The following is a 26,148-nucleotide window of genomic DNA, read 5'->3' as shown; positions in this document are numbered from 1 at the left end:
TGTGAGTAAGTCTATAAAGTATGTTCAATTAGAATGTGAGTAAGTCTATAAAGTATGTACATTGTACAATTAGAATGTGAGTAAGTCTATAAAGCATGTTCAATTAGAATGTGAGTAAGTCTATAAAGTATGTACAATTAGAATGTGAGTAAGTCTATAAAGTATGTACAATTAGAATGTGAGTAAGTCTATAAAGTATGTTCAATTAAAATGTGAGTAAGTCTATAAAGTATGCACAATTATAATGTGAGTAAGTCTATAAAGTATTGTCGTGTGCCTGCCCTGGCGTTACCACCGCAGAGCGACACGGATGACCAAACGAGCTTAACACTCCGAAGCGTTTAATTCAATGGCGGACCTTCGTTACATGCGAGGGAAAGGGGGGTGACGAACTTACCTGGATGGCTCCACCCGACGTCTTCGCACCTGGATAAATTAACTCAAACGACACGGAATTAAAATGTACAAGAAAATGCCGGCTTTATTAATCAAAATGCCGGCAACAAAGAAAATGCACGATAACCTAAATTCCTAATTGGAGCGCTCCCACACAGACCCGAATTCAGACAAAGGATAAAATAACTAGAAAATATATGTGTGGTTTGTGGCACTTAGCTCTAAGCTGCTCTGGAATCTCGTCAGGAATCGTCAAAGATCGTCACGACCTTGGCGGGAAAATGCGTTCGTTGGTGCGAACTAGGCCTCGCTGTGCATCCGCTCACTCCTGGCCTCGCCGAGAGCGCAGCGAGCAGGCAGTGCCCGTCCACTCGTCGTTCTTGCTTGGGAAAAACCGCAGTTCTCGGTCCGCAGCTCTTCCTCCTCACGATCACTGTGAAGATGTCGGAACACAACTGCCCATGATGAATCTCCCTTGTGCAAGAAGATAAAATGCGACCGTTCGCTATTAGATCCAGAACGAGAAGGGGCGAGAAGATGTCCGCCGTTCCAACTATTTTGTACTTGAGGCTCTGACGTCATCCCACGACGTCTACGTGTCCGCTCCTACCAGCGAGTCCCATCTTACCAGTGCTTGTGCCAATCAAATCCCGGTCCAATCACTGCTCTTCAGGACGTGGCTCATGGCCCTGCCTGTGTGCTCACCGAGTCGATGTTGTTCACGGTAGTGCTTGATGCCTGGTTTCCGGTTGGATTTTAATTAGTGTCATTAATTATGGTGTCGATTGCTTAGCTTGGCTATGGTGAGTAGTGTGGTGTCATAAGGAACACAGGAAAAGATTACAGAGGCAATTACATACAGGGGATTAATTACCCATAATCCCATGCTAATTAACAATCCCCACCCCTCTCATGGGGACGAAGATACACTTACACGACATCCGGTCTCCACAAATTTCCTACTTATGATACATCGAGGTTTCTTCTTCTTCACGGCAGTCGGACCACACTACCTATGCATTCTACCTGGTTCTAAGGTAGTCATTGTCTACCTCCCTACAAACGTAACAGTATGTACAATTAGAATGTGAGTACGTCTATAAAGTATGTACAATTAGAATGTGAGTACGTCTATAAAGTATGTACAATTAGAATGTGAATACATCTCCAAAGTATGTACAATTAGAATGTGAGTAAGTCCACAAAGTATGTACAATTAGAATGTGAGTAGGCTCTATAAAGTATGTACAATTAGAATGTGAGTAAGTCCATAAAGTATGTACAATTAGAATGTGAGTTCATCTATAAAGCATGTACAATTAGAATGTGAGTACGTCTATAAAGTATGTACAATTAGAATGTGAGTATGTCCATAAAGTATGTACAATTAGAATGTGAGTAAGTCCATAAAGTATGTACAATTAGAATGTGAGTTCATCTATAAAGCATGTACAATTAGAATGTGAGTATGTCCATAAAGTATGTACAATTATAATGTGAGTAAGTCTATAAAGTTTGTTAAATTAGAATGTGAGTACATCCATAAAGTATGTACAATTAGAATGTGAGTATTTCCATAAAGTATGTACAATTATAATGTAAGTCTATAAAGTTTGTTCAATTATAATGTGAGTACATCTATAAAGTATGTACAATTAGAATGTGAGTATGTCCATAAAGTATGTACAATTATAATGTGAGTAAGTATAAAGTACGTTCAATTAGAATGTGAGTACATCTATAAAGCATGTACAATTAGAATGTGAGTACATCCATGAAGTATGTACAATTAGAATGTGAGTTATTTTATTTAAGGCCTGGCCTCGATGAGGACTACATAGTCTGTGACTGGAGCCTTCAACAACAACAAAAAAAAATCAGAAAATATCTCCCTCATATTTTTCACTATATATTTACCTTTACCAAGGGCATTATTATTCTCACCTGACATGAAGCAAGGATATGGGCTGCTTGATGTGCATGTAGTAATCAGGGTAATCTTTTTTCGAAGGCAAGCGTAGGAAGGACTCGCACAATATCCGTCCCTGTCTATCTCTTTCTGACTGCAGAGCCATGAACAGCTGATGCAAAGGTCCATCACCCTCCATCAAGCTTTCTTCTTCTAAATGATCCCCAGAGGTTAAGTCTTGTACATCTTCTGTATATCATAGGGAGGGAAAACAGGTGATATATTATTTTTGAAGCAATTTTGTGTTTTAGGGTTAGGGTTAGAAATAATAATTTAAAAATATTAGTTCATGATTCCCAAGAAATAAATTTTATTGCATGATTCTGCATGATTTTTTCACATTTTGTTGTTTTACAGCCTGAATATAAAATGGATCAAGTTGATTTTTTTGGTCACTGATCTACACATAACACCACATAATGTCAAAATGGACTTTAAAAAAAAAAAGAAATGTTTACAAAAGAATTAAAATTTTATTATATCTAATTTACATAAGTATTCAGCCTGGTGTTGGCTTAGCGGTTAGGGTGCCGGCTTGGGATCCAAGGATCCTGGGTTCGAATCCCGGTCGATCGCTGAATTAACGCCAGGGGGGTGACTCAGCCTGTCATCCTTCCGAGGTCGGCAAATTGAGTACCAGCTTGCTGGGATGAATGATCCCGGTGTGTACCCCGATTTAGAATTGGTACACCGTATCCCTGCGCATCGTAAGAGCGTGACCAAGGGTTGGCGTCAGGAAGGGCATCCGGCCATAAAAAAACATTGCCTCAAACAGGGAACCATGATTGTCATGGGGCACGCAAGGCTAACCCCAGTAACCCCCGCTCTAGCGGGGAAAATGGCCTTCTGACAAATGTTTTCTGACAAATGATGACAATCAATCAATGACAAATCTGACAATTCTGACAAATGTTTTCTGACAAATGCCTTCTGACAAATGCAGTCACTGGACAATAACTCAGAGGGATGCTTACTTTCCAACAGGACATTAAGAACTACAATGTCTTGATTTTCACGGAGACCTGGCTCGACCCATCGATAACAGACTCGGCCTTCCGTCAAGATGGCTTTTCCAATCACCGGCTGGATAGAACAAAGGATTCGGGAAAGGGCAGAGGAGGAGGGGTGCGCTTCATGGTCAACAGCACCTGGTGCCATGGCTCTGGCGCAGACACTTATATCATCTTGCACACCCGATCTCGGATACCTGATGATCAAATGCCGACCATTCTACCTCCTGAGAGATTTTATGTCTGTGATCATTACAGTGGTGTACAACCCACCACAGGCCGATACCACTCGTGCACTAAACGGGCTGGATGGGGCTATTAGCAGGCATGAAACTCTCCACCCAGAGGCTGCATTCATCGTGGCTGGCGACTTCAATAACACCAACTTGAAGGAAGTCATGCCGAAACTCAACCAACACATCTTGTGCGCAACAAGAGGCAATAGCATGGGAAGTGTAGGGAACGGTTAGTGTCCATGAAGGATTGAAGGAAGTCAATAGCACGGGAAGGATACAAGGCCCTCCCTCCCCACCCTCCCTTTGGCTAATCAGATCATGCCTCTATACTGTTACTACCCATCTATAGGTAGGAACTGAAACGGGAAAAGTCAGTGACGAGAACCATCCAACGCTGGTCTGACCAATCAGATTCTATGCTACAAGACTGTTTTGATTCCACTGACTGGGATATGTTCCGGGATGCCTCGGACAATAATATCAACACATACACAGACTCCGTCACCAGTTTCATCAGAAAGTGCATCGATGACGTCGTTCCCAGGATTACTGTATGCACATTTCCCAACCAGAAACCGTGGGTAAATGGCGATATCCTTGCTAGGCTAATAGCACGGTCCATCGCATACAACTCCGGGGATTTGGATGAGTATAAGAAATCAAGGTACGATCTCAGGAAATCCATTAAGGAAGCAAAAAGCCATTACAGGAATAAAGTGGAATGACACTACCAAGGCTCAGACTCGTGACGCATGTGGAAAGGATTACAATCGATTACGGACTACAAAGGGAAACCAGCTGTGCCACGTCCAGCAATACCTCTCTTCCGGATGAGCTCAACACCTTCTACACATGGTTTGAGACCAACGACGCCTTATCCGCTGCAAGGGCGCCCGTAGTTCAGGATGACAACGTGATTTAAATCTCTGTGGCTGCTGTGGGTAAAACTTTTAAGAGAGTAAACACTCACATCCGGCCCAGATAGCATTCCCGGACGTGTCCTCAGAGCACGCGCTGACCAGCTGGCAGCCGTGTTTACGGACATATTCAACCGCTCCCTGTCACAGGCTGTAATCACCACCTGCTCAAAGATTACCTCTATCACTGCAGTGCCCAAAAACATAGGGGGAATACCCCTGGCTCACCTGGTAGAATAAACAGTATACTACATTGACTAAAGGTATTTTAAACCAATTTCAATGGTTGCTAGACAACAGGGCAGCATGTAGAATCATACCATTGTAATCATAAGACTTTAAACAAACAAACAAAAAAAATACCTATTTTGGGGGGCAGCCCCCCCCCCCTCCCACTCCGTATACCTCCTTAGACCGTAATTTTTCCAATGCCTTGAACAAACATTGGTACATCACAGATGATGAAGGTTGTGGTGAAGTTGCATTGAAATTGTGTGTGTAAGTTCTAAGAAAAAAGAAAATACCTATTTTGTGGGGCAAAGCCCATGTCCCCCCCCCCCCCCCCCCCCAAGACCACCTTTGACCCTGATTTTTTTTAATTCCAGGAACAAACTTTGGGACAACATGGGTGATTAAGGTTGTGGTCAAGTTTCATCAGAATTGCAAGTGTAGTTTCTGAGAAGAAAGCAAATACCTATTTTAGGGGGCAACGCCCCATAGACCACCAAAGGGGCAGATTTTATTTTAATGCCGTGAACAAACGTTGGTACATCACGGGTGATGAAGGTTGTGGTCAAGTTTCATCAGAATAGCGCGTGTAGTTTCTGAGAAGAAAGCAACCACCTATTTTGGGGGGCAACTCCCCCCCCCCCCCCCCCGTAAACCTCAAAGGGGCAGATCTTTAAATGCCAGGAACAAACTTTGGAAACATCACGGGTGGTGAAGGTTGTGGTTAAGTTCCATCAAAATTGAGTGTGTAATTTCAGAGACGAAAGCAAATATCTATTTTGGGGGGTTAAACCTGGACCCACTTTGACCCCAGGTAGACCCCCAAAGGGACAGATTTTTTTTTAATGCCGTGAACGAACTTTGGTACATCACAGGTGATGAAGGTTGTGGTAAAGTTTCATTGAAATAGTGTGTGTAGTTTCAGAGGAAAATGCTAATTCCTATTTTGGGGGGTCAAACCTGGATCCATTTTGATCGCAGGTAGACCCCCTTAGACTCCGATTTTTTTTAATGCCGTGAACAAACTTTAGTCACAACATAACACATATAATTTGTGCCAAATGTGGTCGCAATCCCATTAGCGGTTTCGGAGAAGAGGTTTCAAGTATTTACGGACTGACGGACGGACTGATGACGCGCCATCGCATAAGCTCCTCTGAACTTCGTTCCAGGTGAGCTAAAAAATCAAATGTAACCTGCCTAAATGATTATCGCCCCATAGCACTCACATCTGTCATCATGAAGTGCTTTGAGAGGCTGGTCAAAACCTACATCAACTTTACTCTACCAGACACACTGGACCCATTCCGATTTGCCTACCGCTCCAACAGATCCACAGAGGACGCCATCGCCACTGCTCTGCACACCGCCTTATCACACCTGGATAAGAGGAACACCTACGTATGTGAGGATGCTGTTCATTAACTATAGCTCAGCATTCAACACCATTGTTCCCGCCAAGCTCGTCACCAAGCTCAGAGACCGAGGACTCAATACCTCCCTTTGCAATTGGATCCTAGACTTCGACGGGTAGACCACAGGTGGTGTGTATAGGCAACAACATCTCCTCTACACTGGTTCTGAACATGGGAGCTCCCCAGGGATGCGTCCTGAGCCCTGTCCTGTACTACCTGTACACCCACGACTGTGTGGCCACACGCAGCTCCAACTCCATCATTAAGTTTGCTGATGACACCACCGTTGTAGGCCTGATCACAGATGGTGATGAGCCAGCCTACAGGGAGGAGGTAAAAGAGCCCGAGCAGAGTGGTGTCAGGACAACAGCCTCTCCCTCAACATCAGCAATACTAAGGAGATGATCGTGCACTACAGGATGCAGCAGGGGGAGGGACACGCCCCCATCCACATTGATGGGATTGAAGTAGAGAGAGTCAGCAGCTTCAAGTTCCTCGGTGTCCACATCACAGAGGATCTAACGTGGTCCCATCACACCGGCATAATGGTCAAGACGGCTCCGTCAATGCCTGTTTTTCCTTAGGGGGCTGAATAAATTTGGCATAGCCCCTCAAATCCTGGCCAACTTATACCGGTGCACCATTGAGAGTATCCTGTCCGGCTGTCCGGCTGCATCACTGCCTGGTACGGCAGCTGCTCCGCCCTCGACCACAAGGCTCCACAGAGGGTGGTGAAAGCTGCACAGCACATCACAGGTGGCAAATTGCCAGCTGTACAGGATATTTACTCCAAGAGGTGCCGGAGAAAGGGCCGGAAGATAATCAATGACCCTAGCCACCCCAGCCACAAACTGTTCTCCCTGCTCCCGTCTGGTAGGAGGTTCTGGAGCATCCGGTCCCGTACCAGCAGGCTTCGGGACAGCTTCTACCCCCAGGGCATAAGACTCTTAAACTGACTCCCCCAGCTGCCCAGCAGCATACCTGCACTGACTTGTGCCCGTTGTACCCCAACTACTGCCATCACCATACCTGCTGCTACCTCATACCTCATGTGCAATACTATTCTATTCTCTATATAATTTATGCTCTTGCACTCCCCATCCATTACCCTTATGCCCTGTATATGCCATGCGTATATTATCCTGTTACTGCACTGGTCGCACCACTACCTCACTGTATTAGTCACTTAGTTTTTTGTTTTTTTTGTATACAAGATCGAGGCTCGTGAAAGAACGAACATTACTCACACAGAAAGACAAACCGACACATAAAACATATAACATCGGGAGCGGTAGACAAGATGGGGAGAGAGGGGGAAGGACACAAACACAACATTTGAGAGCAGGGACCGAGAGACATGGAGACATCGAGAGATCTGTGGGAGGGAGAGGGCTTTGGGGTGGGGGGGGCATGGGAAGGGGGGGGGGAGGGTGGGAGAGGTATAAAACATATGGACACTGCCAGGACATCCAGGAAAGAAGTTGGAATTTCAAACAAGGTGGATCTGGGGTGAATTAGCGGGGGTAGAAAATATCAAGGTTTTGGTTGGGGGAAGACAAGAGATGGTGGTGAACAGCTGTTATAAGGACCTGGAGGGAGGAGTGGGATTGAAGGGAGTGTGGGAGTTTGTTCCAGAGGCGGGAGAAAAGAGGAATGAAAGAGTGAAGGTGAGCAGAGAGCCGAGATTTCGGCAGTTTAACCATCAAAGGGTTGCTGGCAGATCTTGTGTGACCTGTCGGAATATTTGGGGGACAGAGCACAGAGAGAGCTGGGGGAGCAAGGCCGGAGAGGAGTCGGTAGAAGACAGAAAGACCGCCTACCTGCCTGCGGTGAGTGAGTGAAAGGCCCTCAGAGATAGCTTCATCGTGGGAGATTCCAATAATTCTGAAAGCTTTGGTTTCAACAGCGTGAAGCCGAGCTAGGTGTGAGGCAGGTGCAACGGCCCATAGGGGAGAACAGTATTCCATTGAGCGGCGGATGAAAGACTTGTATGTGGTGAGGAGCTCAGGTGTGCCGAGGAAGGACTTCGCACAACGGAGGATGCCCAGTCGGCGACTGGCTTTGGAGGCCAGCTTGAAAATGTGGTTTTCCCAAGAAAGATCATGGCAGATAGTGAGACCCAAAAGCTTGAGCGACAGAACTTCTTGGAGAGGATTGTTGAGAAAGTAGATGGGAGGGTTGTCCAGTCGATCTTTTCGGAGAGACATAGTCAGAGTGTGAGATTTGTCAGGATTGAAAGACATGTTCCACTTGTTTGACCAGTCTGTGATTTTGTCCAAGTCTTCAGAGAGTGAGGAGGCTGCAGACTGCCGATCTGAGGGAAGAGGAATGGAGCGGCAGAGAGTGGAGTCATCAGCAAAGAGATAGAGAGGATTTTCCAGAGAGTCGGAGAGATCATTGATAAAGACCAGAAAAAGCACAGGGCCCAGAACACTGCCTTGGGGAACTCCAGCCTGAACAGGAAGGGGAGATGAGAGAAATCCATTCAGGGCCACACGTTGACTACGACCAGTGAGGAAGTCCGCAAGCCATGCATGGAGATTTCCATGGATACCATAGGAGGAGAGTTTGGTGAGCAGAGCTGGGTGGCAGACCGTATCGAAGGCACGTGATATGTCAAGGGAGACAGCTCTGATTTCCTGTTTGGCATTGAGGACCTTCATCCATTGTTGAGAAAGCAGAAGCAGCATGCCCTGAGTAGAGTGACCTGGTCTGAAACCAAATTGATGATCAGAGATCAATCCATTGGAGAAGAGGAAAGATTTCATATCCGAAGCAATGATGGATTCCATGACTTTGCTGATAATTGGGAGCAGGCTGATTGGTCTGTAGTTGCAAGGATCTGTTTTTGCACCTTTTTTGTGTAAAGCGGTAATGTTTGCTGATTTCCAGGATGCTGGCAGATGACCTTGAGCAAAAGAGAGGGTGAAAAGAACAGAGAGAGGGTGAGATAGAGCGGCAGAGCAGGATTTTAGGACCCGTGGGCTGACGCCGTCTGGTCCAGTTGCAGAATCAGAGTCGAGGTTAGACAACAACTCCTCCACCCTGTCAGGAGAGAAGGACACAGAGTCCAGGAGCAGTTGGGTTCGACTGGGAAAGGTGGGAACAGAGAGAGATGGGTTTGGGACTAAAGATTTTGAGGCAAACACAGAGTTGAGGCATTCGGCTTTGTCTCGTGCGATGTCAACTGTGTGGCCATTTGAGGTAAGGGAGGGGATGGAGGGGGAACAAACACCAGAAACGGATTTGACCAGATGCCACCAGGATTTGGAGGAAGGAGACAGGTTTGAGAGTTCATTCTTGAGTGTGGAGAGATAGTGCTTCCTGGCACTCCTGAGGGTAGACACACACTTGTTCCGAGCTTGGTGGAAGGAACTGAGATTGCCTTCAGTTGGATTAGCCTTCCAAGAGGCAAAGGCAAGTTGTTTCAGGGCAACTGCCTCACCACAAGATTCAGTGTACCATGGACGGGAGGAAGGGTATTTTTTTGTATTTTATTCCATATTGTATTATTCCATATTGTATTTTATTTTATAAGCAACGGTTCCCGCCCTATGTGCGGGGCTTCAATTGGGAAGCCCAAATGAAAAGGCAAAATATCAGAAATTGCAGGTTTTATTTCATTTTAAATGATTCATATAAACATCCATTGAATCATATCACACGCAAATCATCAAAATCTAAAGAGTATCTTTAGAATTTCAATAAAAGCCACATCACTGTTCATAATCGGTAAATATTATTCCATCGTGTTTCAAATCGTGATCGATACACTATGATCATGATGATCGTGATCGTGATTCGTGATCGATAAATAGTGTTCACTATCGCTATGTCGTATGTACTCCCGATACGTGTACCAAATTCCCGATACGTGTAACTGTACCAAATCAACAGTTAAAAGGATTTTGAGCCGATAGCTGTTATGGCCTTGACAAGATCGATAGAGACAGCGATCTGTTAGCGTATTCACCGCCCAAATAGCTATGTGGAATTCTCTCATGTAGAGGTTAAACGTTACGGCTGTTACGGCCTTGGCAAGATCGATGAAGACAGCGTTTATTATACTTTTAATGAAGGACACTGTCTCAAGCCCCAGTCCCCATCATGGATAGGGCTCAGCGGTTTACCTGAGCCTGACGGCGAAGGGCAAGGTACACACTGGCCCGTCCAGTGTAGCGCGCATGCGGCCCCGGACATCTAAGGGCATTAAACGTTCATTAAACATTAAACGTTCATTAAACATTAAACGTTCATTAAAGGATTACGAAACGAAAAACATTACGAAATTACGTTCACACCGTCACGTCAAACACTACCGTGAACACATACATCGTCACAACATCCTCACAATGAGAACATCGTCACAATGGACGTTATGCGAACGTGAATGTTATGCGGGAGTCCAAACCTGAGAATACTGGAGACCAAAGCTGAAATTGGAAAAACGAAATAGCCTATTTTACTCCTGGAGATCCCAGGAGTATCCATACAAAATATCGTTTCGATCGGTTGAGCCGTTTTTGCGGTACCTTCGAACAGACTGACAGACATTTGGTGAATTATAGTAAGATTATATTTACTTCTTATTCTACTTTGCTATATTATTTTTGTGTATTTATGTTACAAGCACGTTTATCATATTAAAGGGGGTCGTGCCCTGAATACGGGTGGGTCGGGTCACTTTGGCTTTTGGATTGGGGGAGGGGGTGATTCTTATGCAATTGGATTTGCCCTCAAGCTCCCTTGCCCTGGGGGAAAGGATGTTTCTAGTATTACAAAGTGACAGAAATGCGTAATTGACATTTATACAACTCGTACACCCGCTCACTACGGGAGCGATAAGAAGGGTCATTCCTCTTTGGGGTATATAGATTACAGTCGATCTATGGTCGGGTCTCAAGGACATTGGGTGTGTTCATTTACCAAGTTTCTTGTGGAGAGATCGCCAAATGGTTTAAGCATTCGAGCAAGCATTGCATTGAAAACCGTTAAGGAACGGCTGGCTTGACAAGCACAAGCTAGCTGCTTGGTAAATGAGCACACCCCGGTCTTCCTCCTTTTCAGTTTCGTATCAAACAGCATGAACGAGTTTCAAAAGTTCGCTACGAAAAATGCCACGGTTAGAAAGGGCCATGTTATTAACCCAACATTTGTGGGTTATATACAGTACAGTAGATCTTCGCTCAGTTCTGTAAGTAAACCTTACTTTACAGATGTCGGGATTCCTCCAAATTTCTTTATTTAGTGTTATAAACAGCATTAGCGACTGTTTAAAAAGCTAAGCATACGTGTTTGTGGTTTATAATATTTTTACTTCCTGTAGAACCCGTTGCTAACACAGAAACGCCATTATAACTATAAGTTATTTATACACGTTATCACTGCAGGAAAAACGCCTTGTGGAAGTGGGACATTATTAGTATTAATATTGTTTTGTAATAACATTAACAATATGCGATTATCATTAATTTTGTAATTAAAAGCGTCTTTGGAAAAACGCCACGATAAATCTTCTTCTTTGGAAAAACGCCACGATAAAGCTAATTTAACATTGATATACACCTCAACATGCAACCTCATTGACGGCAATGGCGGGGAAAACCCGCTCGGGGGAGAAAACCCCCTTGGGGGGGGGGGAGGGGCTACAACCTTCATTATGTAACCCTTCATCATCCTGTCAAGTTTTGTTGAGATTGGATAAGTAACGACGGAATGTATTGGCATCAAACATTCATTAGACAGACAGACAGACACAAAATGGCGTATTTTAGTATGATTGTGTTATTTTGCTGCATTGTTGGGGAGGTCTCGCACTCAAAGCATTTCATTGTATAGTATACAACTGTCTACTGCACATATGACAAATAAACTTTGATTTGATTTGATTTGAAGTTGGATGGGGAGCATCAGTGAACAGCAAGCGTCAAGTCTTTCCACAGTTTCTCAATGCGATTAAAGTCTGAGCTTTGACTGGGCCACTCAAGGACTTTCATGTTCTTGTTCTGAAGCCATTCAAGTGTTACTTTGGCTGTATGCTTGGGTTCATTGTCCTGTTGGAACATAAATCTTCGCCGCAGTCTCAGGTCTTTTCACTCTGAAGCAGGTTTTCCGAAAGGATTTGCCTGTATTTGTCTCCATTCATGGTTCCCTCTATCCTTACAAGTCTCCCAGTCCTTGCCACTGAAAAGCATCCCCATAGCATAATGCTGCCACCACCATTAGTAAGGGAAACATATGAAAACCTGTTAACTAAATTGTTACCAAAAAATTTCTTCACCAATATGTTTGTAAAGGTGTGTAATAACATGTGTTAAAATGTTGAAGGTCAACTCCCGTGGGAAACCCAGAAAAAAAGCTGTTGAATTCGGGTACCGAAAAATTATTTTCGAGAATTTTTATTTTTTTTAATCGGCCCTTAAGTAACTTATGAGGGGTCAAATAAGGGTTTTTCATGATTGAGTTGATTGTTAACATTTATATTTCACCACAGACACTCCTTTGTGGAAAAATAATTTCTAAATATATCTCATTTTCTACTTTGCAGGACATGGAGTCTAGCAATATGGATGAAGACGTTACTCCACCTGTGCTCAATTGCTTCATCTGTGCACGCTCGGATACACCAGCTGAAAGGCTCATACAGGCAACTCCAAAGGGATACTCAACTTTATTGAAACAAGCAGAAACTGTCGAAAATGTTACTGTTGTGGAACGTATGAAGGAGGCTCAAAAGGAAGGAAAACTGAGGTACCACCAGAAGTGTAAAAATGATCTGTACAACAACTTTGTTGCAACCACCAAGAAGTCAGCTCAAGCATCAAAGGCAGAGAAAGAGTCATCAAAGTTGAAGAGAAGACGCACTACTTGTGAGTTCAGTTCATCAACTGGCTGCAGTTCTAGAAGATCACAGTCAGTTGACCTCCTGTATAAGGATGTATGCATTCTTTGCAACCAACCAGCCCAGCTCTACAAAAATAATCCAGCACAAGCTAGAAAGAAATACAGAGTGCCAGATAATTTGACTGCAGATACACTGAAGGCAAGCTTGCTGAAGACAGCACGGAGTCGCGGGGATGACTGGGGCACTGAAGTCACTGGCCGCCTGGAAGGGATCAACGACTTGGTAGCAGAAGAAACACTGTACCATTTGCGATGCAAACTTATGTTTGCGAGAGGTGACAGTTTGTCCAAGACTGATGAGGAAGGAAAAAGGAAGAGAGGACAGAGGAGTATTGATGAGGAGCGAGAGGCAGTTTTTATTGAATTCTGCGAATGGTTAGACTCAGAATTAGAGCATGGGGTAATGAACATGGACCAAGTCCATGAAAAGCTGCAGGAGTTTGATCAGTCACCAGAGAAGAGCCTTTCTTATTCAAAGCATTGGCTAAAGATAAAACTTCTAGAGAAATACGAAGACACCTTGTATTTCACAACACAGGAAAGAAGGGCAGATGTACTCTGTCTCAAAGATGGCACCGACAATATTCTGCGAGAGCATCATGCTAATCTTGACCATGGAGATGAGAAGACTCAGATCATAAAGACGGCACTCAAGTTCATATCCAATTATATTGCCTTGATTGATTTAGGTCCGAAGTCATACCCCACCACACACAGTATGACTGACATCGATAGTCAGCTGACACTTGTTCCTGCAAGCCTTCAGATGTTCTTGAGACCGATTGTCAAGACAGACGAAAGAGTTGCAGTTTGGGGGCAGAATTTTATTAAGGCCTGTCGACCTCGGTCTGGAGTATTGCCACACCAAATGGGGCTTGCCATACAACTTGATCATAGATTTGGGTCAAAATGGATGCTCAACAAGTTCCACCGGCTGGGATACACTGAGTCTTACACGGAGACACAAAACTACAAATACTGCTTCCTTAATAGTAGGAGTGGAGATGATGTTCCAGATACTTCTGGCACTCTTGACACCATTGTGGAGGAAACCGATGAACAGATCAATGATGAGGTTGCGGTTGATGCTGCGCTTGAGGATCAATCAGTGATGACAGCCAAAGTGCCAGCCAGTGAAAGTGAATTGTCAAGTAATGATCAGGTGGTCTTTATGGAGGTTAGGGAAACAAACAATGCAGTCACTCAGTTTGTTGGAGACAATATAGATTTAAACATTGTCTCTATTCACGGAAACACTCCCTTTCACTCAATGGGTTGGATCGAAGTCACCTCTCCGGCACCACCTTTGCCAGATCCACAGACAACAGCAGCTTTCCCCCGGGTGAAGTTGAAGGCACTCGACAAAGCTAAGATCCTGAGAGGAACTGAAGTAAAGATTATTCCATTTACGAACAGGAAACAGACAGGAACGAACGCGATCATGTTTCTCCCCCTCGCTGAGCTTTCCTCCTCCCTGGCTTATGATCAGCCACTCCTCACTCCAGGTGACACACTCTGGGCAGCGGGGTGGGTGATCAAAGCCAACGATCCTGAGTTCCCACACTCCAACTGGAATGGCCCCAGTGACTATGGATGGACAATAGGTGTGCATGGGTATGAGCCAGTTCCAACACTGGACCCCACGGCTCCTGAGGAGCTATTGCAGTTCACGAGCTGTAATTGTCATGGAGATTGCAGCAACCGGCGATGCAGCTGCAAGAAGAATGGGGTTACGTGCATCTCGGCCTGTGGAGTCTGTAATGGCATTACATGCAGAAACTGCAGTCATGATGTTGTTGAGTCTGAAGAAGACATAGACAATGACTGTTGAAACTTCTGACATTGTGAATGAGAAATAACTCTTGAGTATTATATATGTATGTGAAATAAAAGCTACTTTGTGTGTAAATGTAAAAGTGAAAATATAAATGTTAACAATCAACTCAGAATCATGAAAAACCCTTATTTGACCCCTCATAAGTTACTTAAGGGCCAATTAAAAAAAATAAAAATTCTCGAAAATAATTTTTCGGTACCCGAATTCAACAGCTTTTTTTCTGGGTTTCCCACGGGAGTTGAACTTCAACATTTTAACACATGTTATTACACACCTTTACAAACATATTGGTGAAGAAATTTTTTGGTAACAATTTAGTTAACAGATTTGTGAAATATCTCATAAAATGCCCTTACTACATGCTTCATAGTAGGGATGGTGTTGGATGGGTGATGAGCTGTGCTCTGTTTCTGCCAGACGTCGCGCTTTGCATTCAGGCCAGAGATCAATTTTCGTCTCATCAGACCAAATAATCTTTTGCCTCATGCTCTCAATCTTTCACGTGCCTTTTTGCAAACTCCAGGCATGCTGTCATGTGCCTTTTTCTCAGGACTGGCTTCCGTCTGGCCACTCCCATAAAGCCTAGATTTGTGAAGTGCTGCAGACACTGTTGTCGTTCAGACAGGTTCTCCAATCTCAGCCAAGGAACTCTGTAGTTCTGTTGGAGTAGTCATTGGGATCTTCGTCACCTCCCTGACCAAGGTCCTTCTTGCCTAGTTGCTCAGTTTGGTCAGACAGCCAGCTCTAGAAAGAGTATGGGTAATTCTATATTCTTTCCATTTCCTAATGATGGAGCTCATTGTGCTCTTGGGAACTTTCAACACTCTAGAAATTGTTTTATACCCTTCCCCAGATCTATGCCTCCTCACATTTATATCTCGGAGTTCTATGGACAATTCCTTGGACTTCATGGTAGAGTTTCTGCTCTGACATGCGCTGTCAACTGTGGGACCTTATATAGAAAAGTGTGTTTCTTTCTAAGTAATGTCCAATCAATTTAATTGACCACAGGTGGACTCCAATCAATTTGAAGACATCGTTTTTTGAAATTGAGTGTCATAGCACTCATGTCATAGCAAATTTGAGTGTCATAGCAAAGGGGTTGAATACTTATTGACTTATGGCATTTCAGCTTTTCGTTTTTAATTATTTTGTAAAAATTTCCAAAATATATAATTCCACTTTGACATTATGGGGTGTTATGTGTAGATCAGTGACAAAAAAAATCTGAATTGAATCCATTTTAAATTCAAGCTGTAACACAACAATATGTAAAAAAGTCAAGGGGTGTGAATACTTTCTGAAGGCATTGTACAATGAAGCTTACAATGCTTCACAAAATAACTTCAATATGTAGTTCCCAAAGGGTAGAGTAACATACCGTTGGAGTTCTGCTCATCCTCACTCTCAGATCCATATTGCAACGACATTGTGATGGCTGACAAACGGTCACCCTGAGCTGTCCGGCGGTTCCTAAGGCACACGTGCCACATGAGTGCCACAATGAAATATCATGAAGAAAAAAAGGACAAAGAAGATGAGAAGGACATTTTGCTGATGGAATAGCATGACATATGCATTTTCACCCCAACTTCAAAAAAACCTCGAAATCCCAATGCCATGATTTTGATTTAAATACCACATGACCAAATAGGCGAGGAGAAAGAAAACAAATTGATTTTTTGGAGGCCGGGGAATACAAAGGACAAATGAAGGAAAAAAGCAACAAGTACAGAAAGCTAAAAAAAAAAGAGTGACAAGTGGGAAAAACTAATACAGGTCGCAAAATGTAAGGGGGACTAGGGGGAGCACATCTATCTATAATTCCATTAATCTCTGTGTGTATGTGTGTATGTGTGTTTGTATGTGTGTATGTGTGTATGTGTGTATGTTTGTCTGTGACCGCTGTTTCTCGACAACTACCGGTCCGATATACTTGAAACTTGCCAGGTATATTGCTGGGGACCCGAGGATGTGCCTTTTCAAGGTTTGAAATTAATCGGACAAGTAGTTACCGAGCTATGGCGATTTCTTTACCAAACACCGCAAGCCGTTCGCTTTGGACCAAACCATTTCATGTAAATAGAGGGGGGGGGTTCTGTGGTCGTTGCGAATGGACCAAACCATTCATGTAAATAGAGGGGGGGGGGGGGGGGGGGTTCTGTGGTCGTTACTGCCACGTGGTTTCAAAGTTTTTTTTTGTTGTTGTTGTTTGCACGCATGTTTTTTTGCACCCACGTACGGGCACGCCCTAGGATGTTTACACACACACACCCCTACACAAAATTTTTTTTTTTTTTTTTTTTGGCAAGGAACGGGCACCCACGTACGGGCACGTCCTAGCTTATATATAGTACGGGCATGCCCTAGTATGAGAAATACAAATAAACAACAGCATGTACCTGTGTCTACCCATCAGTCTCCAACATCCATCATTTATCTTTTCCTCAAAGTACCATTTCATCTCCTTTTAAAATGATCAACAATCTTTCACTACTCTTCTTGGCATATTATTCTACCATATTAAAAATTAATGTATATTAAAAAAACCAAAGCAAAACTAAAACTAAACAAGTACAGATACAGTGCATTCAGAAAGTATTCAGACCCCTTCACTTTTTTCACATTTTGTTATGTTGCAGCCTTATGCTGAAATCGTTTAAATTCATTTTTTCCCTCATCAATCTACACTCAATACACCATAATGACAAAGAGAAAACAGGATTTTAGAAAGTTTTGCAGACATATTAAAAAGAAAAAACTGAAATATCACATTGACATAGGTATTCAGACCCTTTGCTATGACACTTGAAATTTAGCTCAGGTGCTTCCCATTTCTCTCGATCATCTTTGAGATGTTTCTACACCTTGATTGGAGTCCACCTGTGGTAAATTCAATTGATTGGACATGATTTGGAAAGGCACACACCTGTCTATATGAGGTCTCACAGCTGACAATGCATATCAGAGCAAAAACCAAGCCTTGAGGTCGAAGGAACTGCCTGCAGAGCTCAGAGACAGGATTTTGTCGAGCCACAGATGTGGGGAAGCCTACAAAACAAATTCTGTTGCATTGAAGGTTCCCAAGAGCACAGTGGCCTCCATAATTCTTCAATGGAAGAAGTTTGGAACAACCAGGACTCTTAATTGAGCTGGCCGCCCGGCCAAATTGAGCAATCGGGGGAGAAGGGCCTTGGTAATAGAGGTGACCAAGAACTCGATGGTCACTCTGGCTGAGCTCCAGAGATCCTGTGTGGAGATGGGAGAAACTTCCAGAAGGACAACCATCACTGCAACACCACCGATTTGGGCTTTATGGCAGAGTGGTGAGATGGAAGCCTCTCCTCAGTGAAAGACACATGAAAGCCTGCTTGGAGTTTGCAAAAAAGCACCTATAGTGGGGCAACTTAGCATAACAATTGTGCATTTTGTGAGGAAAGCACCAAATTTGGCACACTAGTAGACTATCATATTATGAAAAGATCTGGATATTGGGCCATCTCAGATTCAGAGATTTGATTTTTGCAAGATTTCGATTCGATTGGGATCGAAGAGAACACCTTCTTCGTCTTCTGTACAGTGAAGTTGCCAGCCCTGAATTATCTGGCTACATCTGGGTGCTTCATTTGGGAGTGCAACCATGTCCCTCAGGTGAACAGGGTGGTGTGTGTGTGTGTGTGTGTGTGTGGACCTGGCATAGTGTGTGTGGTCTAAGGCATGGAACCATGGGACCAGGTCCGTCAGGGCATCAAGGTACATCGTGAATGAAGCCTGCCGCAGAGAACGCATGTAGACCAGTACCAACATCTCTAGTTCCAGCACAGTTGCCCAGTACTGAAAGTTGGGAATGTCTTCTCCTCTCTGGTGACACCAGTCTTCGAACTCAGGCAGGTCTTCTGCATCATCAGCATATGTCATACAGTTGCGTTCATACGCACGGTGTTGCAGGATGTGCAGTGCCGCTGCAGTGATTTGATGAGCTCTTCTTGTGCGGGTGACGTGGGCAGCTCGCAGGAAGGAGTCGGCCGTCCCTGGCGTTGCAATCTCAGCTTGCAAATCTGCAAAGTCTGCAAATCTTGCAAAAATCAAATCTCTGAATCTGAGATGGCCCAATATCCAGATCTTTTCATAATATGATAGTCTACTAGTGTGCCAAATTTGGTGCTTTCCTCACAAAATGCACAATTGTTATGCTATATTTAGCTTAGCTACCGGACTACTAAAGGACTCTCAGACTGTGAGAAACAAGATTCTGTGGTCTGATGAAACCAAGATTGAACTGTTTGGCCTCAATTCTAAGCGTCATGTCTGGAGGAAGCCAGGCACTGCTCATCACCTGCCCAATACCACCCCAACGATGAAGCATGGTGGTGGCAGCATCATGCTTGTGGGGGTGTTTTTCAGCAGCAGCGACTGGGGGACTGGTCAGGGTTGAGGGAACAATGAACGGAGCAAAGTACAGAGATATCCTGAATGAAAACCTGAAACAGAGCGCTCGGGACCTCAGACTGGGCCAAAGGTTCACCTTCCAACAGGACAATGACCCGAAACACACAGCCAAGACAATGCAGGAGTGGCTTAGGGACAACTCTGTGAAGGTCCTTGAGTGGCCCAGCCAGAGCCCTGACTTGAACCCAATCGAACATCTCTGGAGAGACCTGAAAATAGATGTCCACCGACGGTCCCCATCCAACCTGACAGAACTTGAGAGGATCTGCAGAGAAGAATGGCAGAAAATCCCCAAATCCAGGTGTGCAAAGCTTGTCGCGTCATACCCAAGAATACTCGAGGCTGTAATCGCTGCCAAAGGTGCTTCAACTAAGCACTGAGTTAAGGGTCTGAATACTTATGTCATTGTGATATTTCAGTTTTTTCTTTTTAATAAATTTGCAAAACTCTCTAAAATCCTGTTTTCTCTTTGCCATTATGGGGTATTGAGTGTAGATTGATGAGGAAAAAAAAAATCAATTTAAACGCTTTCAGCATAAGGCTGCAACATAACAAAATGTGAAAAAAGTGAAGGGGTCTGAATACTTTCTGAATGCACTGTACATTCAAAGTACACCGCCTCATGCCAAATAAATAAATATCTTCCAGCGCGGCATCACCAGTTAGCCCGGCAATACCGCCGTGCAGCTCATAGAGACTGTATTGGGTTGGAGAGATGTACAACAATTGATTGATTAATTGCATAATTAAAATCAATAAATAATGATCAAAAAATATTGTGTTAATCAATTGGCAAATAGCATACCAAAACCACCAATGCTTCTTCCGAAGCTGTAAGTTTTTTAAAATGAATAAAAATAAGTCATTAATGGAAATAATTAAATAATTAATTTATAAATCAATAAATAATTAATCGATTAATTGATTAATCAGTAAAATAAAAAATATCCTACATAGCCACATCACTTGGTCACTGTTGTGTCCAAATATTAGCTTCCTCGCTCATAAGGTGCCTGAGATATTACCCAGATGAGAAAGAAAATAAATAAATGAGTAACTAGATGGTATTCAAAGAATACTGAACCTGCGCAGTCAACTTTGACTGCAAAGTCAACTGCGCAGTTTAATCTTGTGGTGAGGCAGTTGTCCTGAAACAACTCGACTACGCCTCCTGGAAGGCAAATCCAATGGAAGGCAATCTCATTTCCTTTCACAAAGCTCGGAACAAGTGTGTGTCGACCCTCAGGAGAGCAAGGAAACAATATCTCTCCACTCTCAAACCTGTCTCCCTCTTCCAAATCCTGTTGGAATCTTGTCAAATCTGTTTCTGGTGTTTGTTCCCCCTCCATCCCCTCCCTTACCTCAAACAGCTACACAGCTGACTCTGCACGTGAAAAAGCTGAATGCCTCAACTCAAAAACCTGAATGTGTCCCAAACCCGTCTCTCTCTGTACCCACCGTACCCAGTCGTACCCAGCTACTCCTGCACTGTGTCCTTCTCTCCTGACAAGGTGGAGAAGTTTCTGTCAATCCTCGACTCTGATTTTGCAACTGGACCAGACGGCATCAGCCCACGGGTCCTAAAATCCTGCTCTGCCGCTCTTTCACACCCTCTTTCTGTTCTCTTCACCCTCTCTTTTGCTCAAGGTCATCTGCCATCAGCTTCAAAATCAGCCAACATTACCGCTTTACATAAAAAAGGTGCAAAAACAGATCCTTGCAACTACAGACCAATCAGCCTGCTCCCAATTATCAGCAAAGTCATGGAATCCATCATTGCTTTGGATATCAAATCCTTCCTCTTCTCCAATGGCTTGATCTCTGATCATCAATTTGGATTCAGACCATGTCACTCTACTCTGGACATGCTGCTTCTGCTGTCTCAACAATGGATGGAGGTCCTCAATGTCAAACAGGAAATTAGAGCTGTCTCCCTTGACATATCACGTGCCTTCGATACGGTCTGGCACCCTGCTCTGCTCACCAAGCTCTCCTCCGATGGTATCCATGGAAAACTCCACGCATGGCTTGGGGACTTCCTCTCTGGTCGTAGTCAACGTGTGGCCCTGAATGGTTTTCTCTCATCTTCCCTTCCTGTTCAGGCTGGAGTTCCCCAAGGCAGTGTTCTGGGCCCTATGCTTTTTCTAATCTTCATCAATGATCTCTCCAACTCTCTGGAAAATCCTCTCTATCTCAATGCTGATGACTCCACTCTCTGCCGCTTGTTACGTGCTCCTCCCCGACCCCCTGGTCACGGTGTACCTCCGAACCCCGAGAGGAGTCAGCAGAAAAATGTGTTATTCTGTATGTCAAAGATCAATGTTGAAGCCACACCAATTGTTACCAACAAACAAATATTGCATTAAAATCACAAAAGAATAACAGTACAACAATAATATGAATCAAAAGTACAATCAATATCCTCTGATGGTACCATCAGTCTTGTAATATATAACTCACTGTGCTCCAAGTGAGTGAAACAAGAACATCCCCAATGTTTCTAATGCCCGGCTTCAAGCCAAAGTCGATCCGCTCCAGCGATCGACAGATCAATGTCCAATCGAGACCAGAATCCCGTTGGGTTGGCAGTTACAGTCCTGCTGCCAAAGCTGTGCAAAGGCACTCTCCAGGCAACTGGGAAATCACAAGGCGCCCTCCAGGCGACTGGGAAATCACAAGGCGCCCTCCAGGCGACTGGGAAATCACACCCTCGGGTATGCACGTTCCGCGGCTCACAGTCGGCGAACCTCCGATTGACCTTCAAAATACGCGTTGCACACACACAAACCAGATACGTCTGAATGCGGTGAGAACGGCATACGCGAAGCAAAGACCTTGGGCAAGGCGCAAAGCACGCGAGTCAAAATGGCCGATGGCCCGGTCTCGTGGCGTAATGGCACGACGATGATGACGATGATTCTCTTCAGAATCCACCGCAAAACCTGACACGCAGGTTGATCTGTCACAGCGATAACAACTCTGTCGCAGGAATCCCTTTCATGGGAAACCCAAAGTTCACTCGTGACTCTTGCTCGCCAACGTTCGCTCCAGAGCGCGAAGCGACTAGGCTTCTTGTCCGACTTCACTCGCTCCGCTTTCATTTTTTTTTTCTCCCTCTTCTTTGTCGTCCGGTTCCCGATCTGGTTTCCGGTTGCTTTTAACTCTAACTTTTTCACCTTTTGAAAACAGTTCAAGTTCATAAACAATAAACCTTTTGAAAACAATAATAGTACATGGAATCAAAAATGTTTACAGTGGATGAAAACCACCACAATGGAAGTGACGAATCCGTAACACTTCCCCCCCTCAAGAAAGAAAGTTTGAACATAGTGAAAACTTTCTTTGCAGGCAAAAACTCTTTTAACAAACAAAAGTAAAACGCACACCCAAATCATCAATTCACGTGAGCAACAATAATTACTATTTCCCAAAAATAAAGCAACAACACTTCCAAACAAGCTACAGAAATTTCCAAAGTTAGTTCACTCTGGACAAAGCATCAGCAACGACATTGTCCCTGCCCTTTACATGCTCAATTTCGAAGTTGAACTCCTGCAAAGCCAAACTCCATGTCATCAACCTCTGATTTTTATTTTTCATTTTTTGAATGAAGGTAAAGGGGTTGTGATCAAAAATCCAAAACAAAGCAAATCTATAGCACTTTTTGAAGAAGGCCGAGCTGAGACCCAGGTTTCATAGTGGTTGGGTGGTGAGGCCTGAAAGTATTCACTACATGGATGCCTTTAGGAACGTGAAGTTCACGGTTGATCCGTGTAGGAATCTTGGCTCGGCTGCTCCGCAGCATTCAGTGCTTCAAACTCTTCCTAACTTTCATAATAATCACGGTTGGAGCGCTTGTCGCTGTAGTCACGTGAATAGCGGTCTCCTTTTCGGCCACTACCCTGATAATCATCCCTTCGGGAGCTGCCGTAACTCTGGGAGCCTCCATAGTAATCTCGACTGCGGCCACCACCAAAACTACTACTCCCACCCCGGGAGCCATAGCCACCCCTGAAACTACCTCCACGTTTTACTCCTCTGTAGCCCCCTCGACGCCCATTGCTTGCCTGCTCTACTGTTATGGTCCGACCATCCAAATCCTTGCCATTCAAATCCTTTTCTGCATCTTTGGTGTCCTTTGTGTTTTCAAACGTGACAAAGCCAAACCCTCTCGACTTTTGCGTCTCCCTGTCTTTTATCAGCAGCACTTCCAAGAGTGGGCCATATTTGCCTAAGACAGAGTCCAGAACATCTTCCCTTGTGTTGAAGTTCAGTCCACCTACAAAGAGCTTGCCAACATTGCCTCCATCCCTGACTTGTGTGTGCTGACACTTAGTTTCAGGGTACTCGACAAGAAGTGTCTGTGCAAAGCGTGACGTCAGTACCTTCCTCTTCTCTTCAGAGCGCTTCCTACCCATAGCATGAGTCGCGGTACAGTATGGAAAGATACCCGGATTCTCCTGCTCTGACTGTGCAGTGTTATTTTCCATACTTGGCTTTTCAACAAACATCGGGTTACCAGAAGCTTGACCACCGGCCAAATCATTCCCGATAACAAAAGATATTCCCTCTACAGGCAGAGTGGCTTGTAAACCTATGGTGACCGGTCCTGACACCAAATCAGACTTTAAATGGATGACAGAAGTGGAGCTTCATCACAGCCACCAACCCCCTGTAAAAGAACACTAACACCAGTTGCCGTCTTCTCTGACAATGTCAAAATACCTTCATGCATCAAAGATTGATGTGCTCCTGTGTCCCTCAATACCCTAACAGGTCTCTGATTCGTTAAACCTCCATCCAGTGACACAAACCCCTCTGAAATAAAAGGTTTGTAACCCTCTTGAACAAGATCGTTCTGTGATGCCGTAACTTTGGCATGGGAACCTCCACAAGGCACTGTCCTCCAAGAACGATTTTTCGCATTTGCCAATGCATTCGGAGTTGTACTAGTCTGACTCCGCTCCTGATTTTTCCTTTTCAGGGCATAACATTGGGAAACCAAATGTCCAGGTTTCTTGCAAAAAGCGCAAGTAGGCCCGGAGGAAAAACTCGAGGTCTGCCTCGGGCACCCCGGAAGATAAGTCCGTCTTGGAACTGTCGTCTTCTGATCCCTAAAAGTGGCGGTATCAGATTTGTCGCCATAGTCATCTCTAGGCCGCCTCCACTAATATTTGTTCTCCGCACCTGATTTACCATAACTCCCCTGGCTAACTCTAGGTGGGAAGTTATGTTTATGGAACCCCATCCTGTGTGTCAAGGCATAGTCATCTGCCATGGTTGCTGCCTCATACAACTCTGGTACTTTCTTTTCATCCAGATGTACTTTAATGTCCGCGTGGACACACTGTTTGAATTCCTCCACCAAGATCAATTGTCGCAACAGTTTGAAGTCTTTCCCAATCCCCTTCGAATCACACCACCGATCAAACATGGTTTCCTTCATTCTGGCAAACTCCACATGGGTCTCACTCTCCCTCTTCCTGGCATTCCGGAATTTTTGCCGGTAAGCTTCAGGGACCAATTCATAGGCTTTGAGAATGGTTTTTTTCACTATCTCATAATCTGCACATTGGTCAATCGGTAAAGCCGAATAGATATCTTGAGCTTTAGCCGCCAGAACACTTTGCACTAACATAGTCCAGGACCCCACAGGCCATTTTAGCATTTGAGCCACTTTCTCAAAGTGTAAAAAAAAACTTGGCTGCCTCCTTTTCATTGAAGGGTGGAACCAGCCTCACATGCCTAACAACATCCCAGGTGTTCTGACTAGTTGTCGAACCAGCCGGCATGGATACGACTTCTCTCCGTTCTCCCATTAATTCCAGCTCCTTGAGTTTAACTTCCTTCTGATACTCCATGTCACGTTCCTTTAACTCCCTTTCGGCTCTTCTTTCCTTTGCTCTTCTTTCTTCGAGTTCCCTTTCAGTTCTCCTTTCCTCTGTTCTTCTCTCTTCGAGTTCTCGTTCCTGTTCTACTCTTTTTTTCTCGAGTTCTCGTTCCTGTTCTACTCTTCTTTCCTTGAGTTCTCTTTCAGCTCTCCTTTCCTCTGCTCTTCTCTCCTCCAGAGGCTTTCCATTCCAACTCTTTTAACCTTTCCTGGCTCTGCAGTTGCATCTCCATTTTCCGGAGCTCCACATTTTCTTTTTCCTCGGGTAACCAATCCAAGGCTACCTCTGTCTATGTTCCCTGTCCCACCAGAGATTCTACCACGAATGTCTGCATCTCTGCTTTCTTCATATGAGCTCGGACCTCCAAGTTACAATGTTTGGCCAATATCAAGAGTTCCGATCTTTTTAACGCTAGGAACTGTGCCTCATTAGGGGACACCACAAACTTTTTTTGCGTCAAACACCACAGTGACTATCAGTTAACACCTGTTAACCTTCACACAAATGTTTTTCAATTTTTTGAAAAATTTGGGAATGTTAGAAAAATTCCAAATTTGGGAATTTTGGGAATGTTCGGGAATTCTATCCCAGACGAGTGTTATCAGGGAATTCTATCCCAGACAAATGTTAGGGAATTCGATCCGGACGAAGACGCCAATTTCAATTTGGGACAATTTTGGACGAGTTCCCAATATCTCGGACGAGCCCCCAATTTCTGTTACGTGATCCTCCCCGACCCCCTGGTCACGGTGTATCTCCGAGCCCCGAGAGGGGTCACGGCAGAAAAATGTGTTATTCTGTATGTCAACGATCAATGTTGAAGCCACACCAATTGTTACCAACAAACAAATATTGCATTAAAATCACACAAGAATAACAGTACAACAATAATATGAA

At 44.2% G+C, this 26,148-nt stretch overlaps 1 protein-coding gene across 7 annotated transcripts in view; it reads right to left on the bottom strand.

Annotated features, from left to right (window-relative positions):
• Positions 1 to 26,148, bottom strand: part of PBRM1 (polybromo 1) — a 411,924-nt gene that overhangs the window by 279,409 nt on the left and 106,367 nt on the right. For all 7 annotated transcript variants that reach the window (XM_078776019.1, XM_078776017.1, XM_078776018.1 and 4 more), the window contains exons 10-11: positions 16,293 to 16,384; positions 2,341 to 2,554 (exon numbers count right to left, since the gene is read on the bottom strand). In XM_078776019.1, coding sequence (XP_078632145.1) covers positions 2,341 to 2,554; positions 16,293 to 16,384 — 306 coding nt within the window. The remainder of the gene's footprint in view (positions 1 to 2,340; positions 2,555 to 16,292; positions 16,385 to 26,148) is intronic.

The sequence above is a fragment of the Myxine glutinosa genome, chromosome 4 (genome assembly GCF_964187855.1).
Source record: "Myxine glutinosa chromosome 4, kmMyxGlut1.1, whole genome shotgun sequence".
NCBI lineage: Eukaryota > Metazoa > Chordata > Myxini > Myxiniformes > Myxinidae > Myxine > Myxine glutinosa.
Note: the sequence above shows the minus strand (reverse complement) of the source record. Positions and strands in the feature narration are given on the sequence as shown.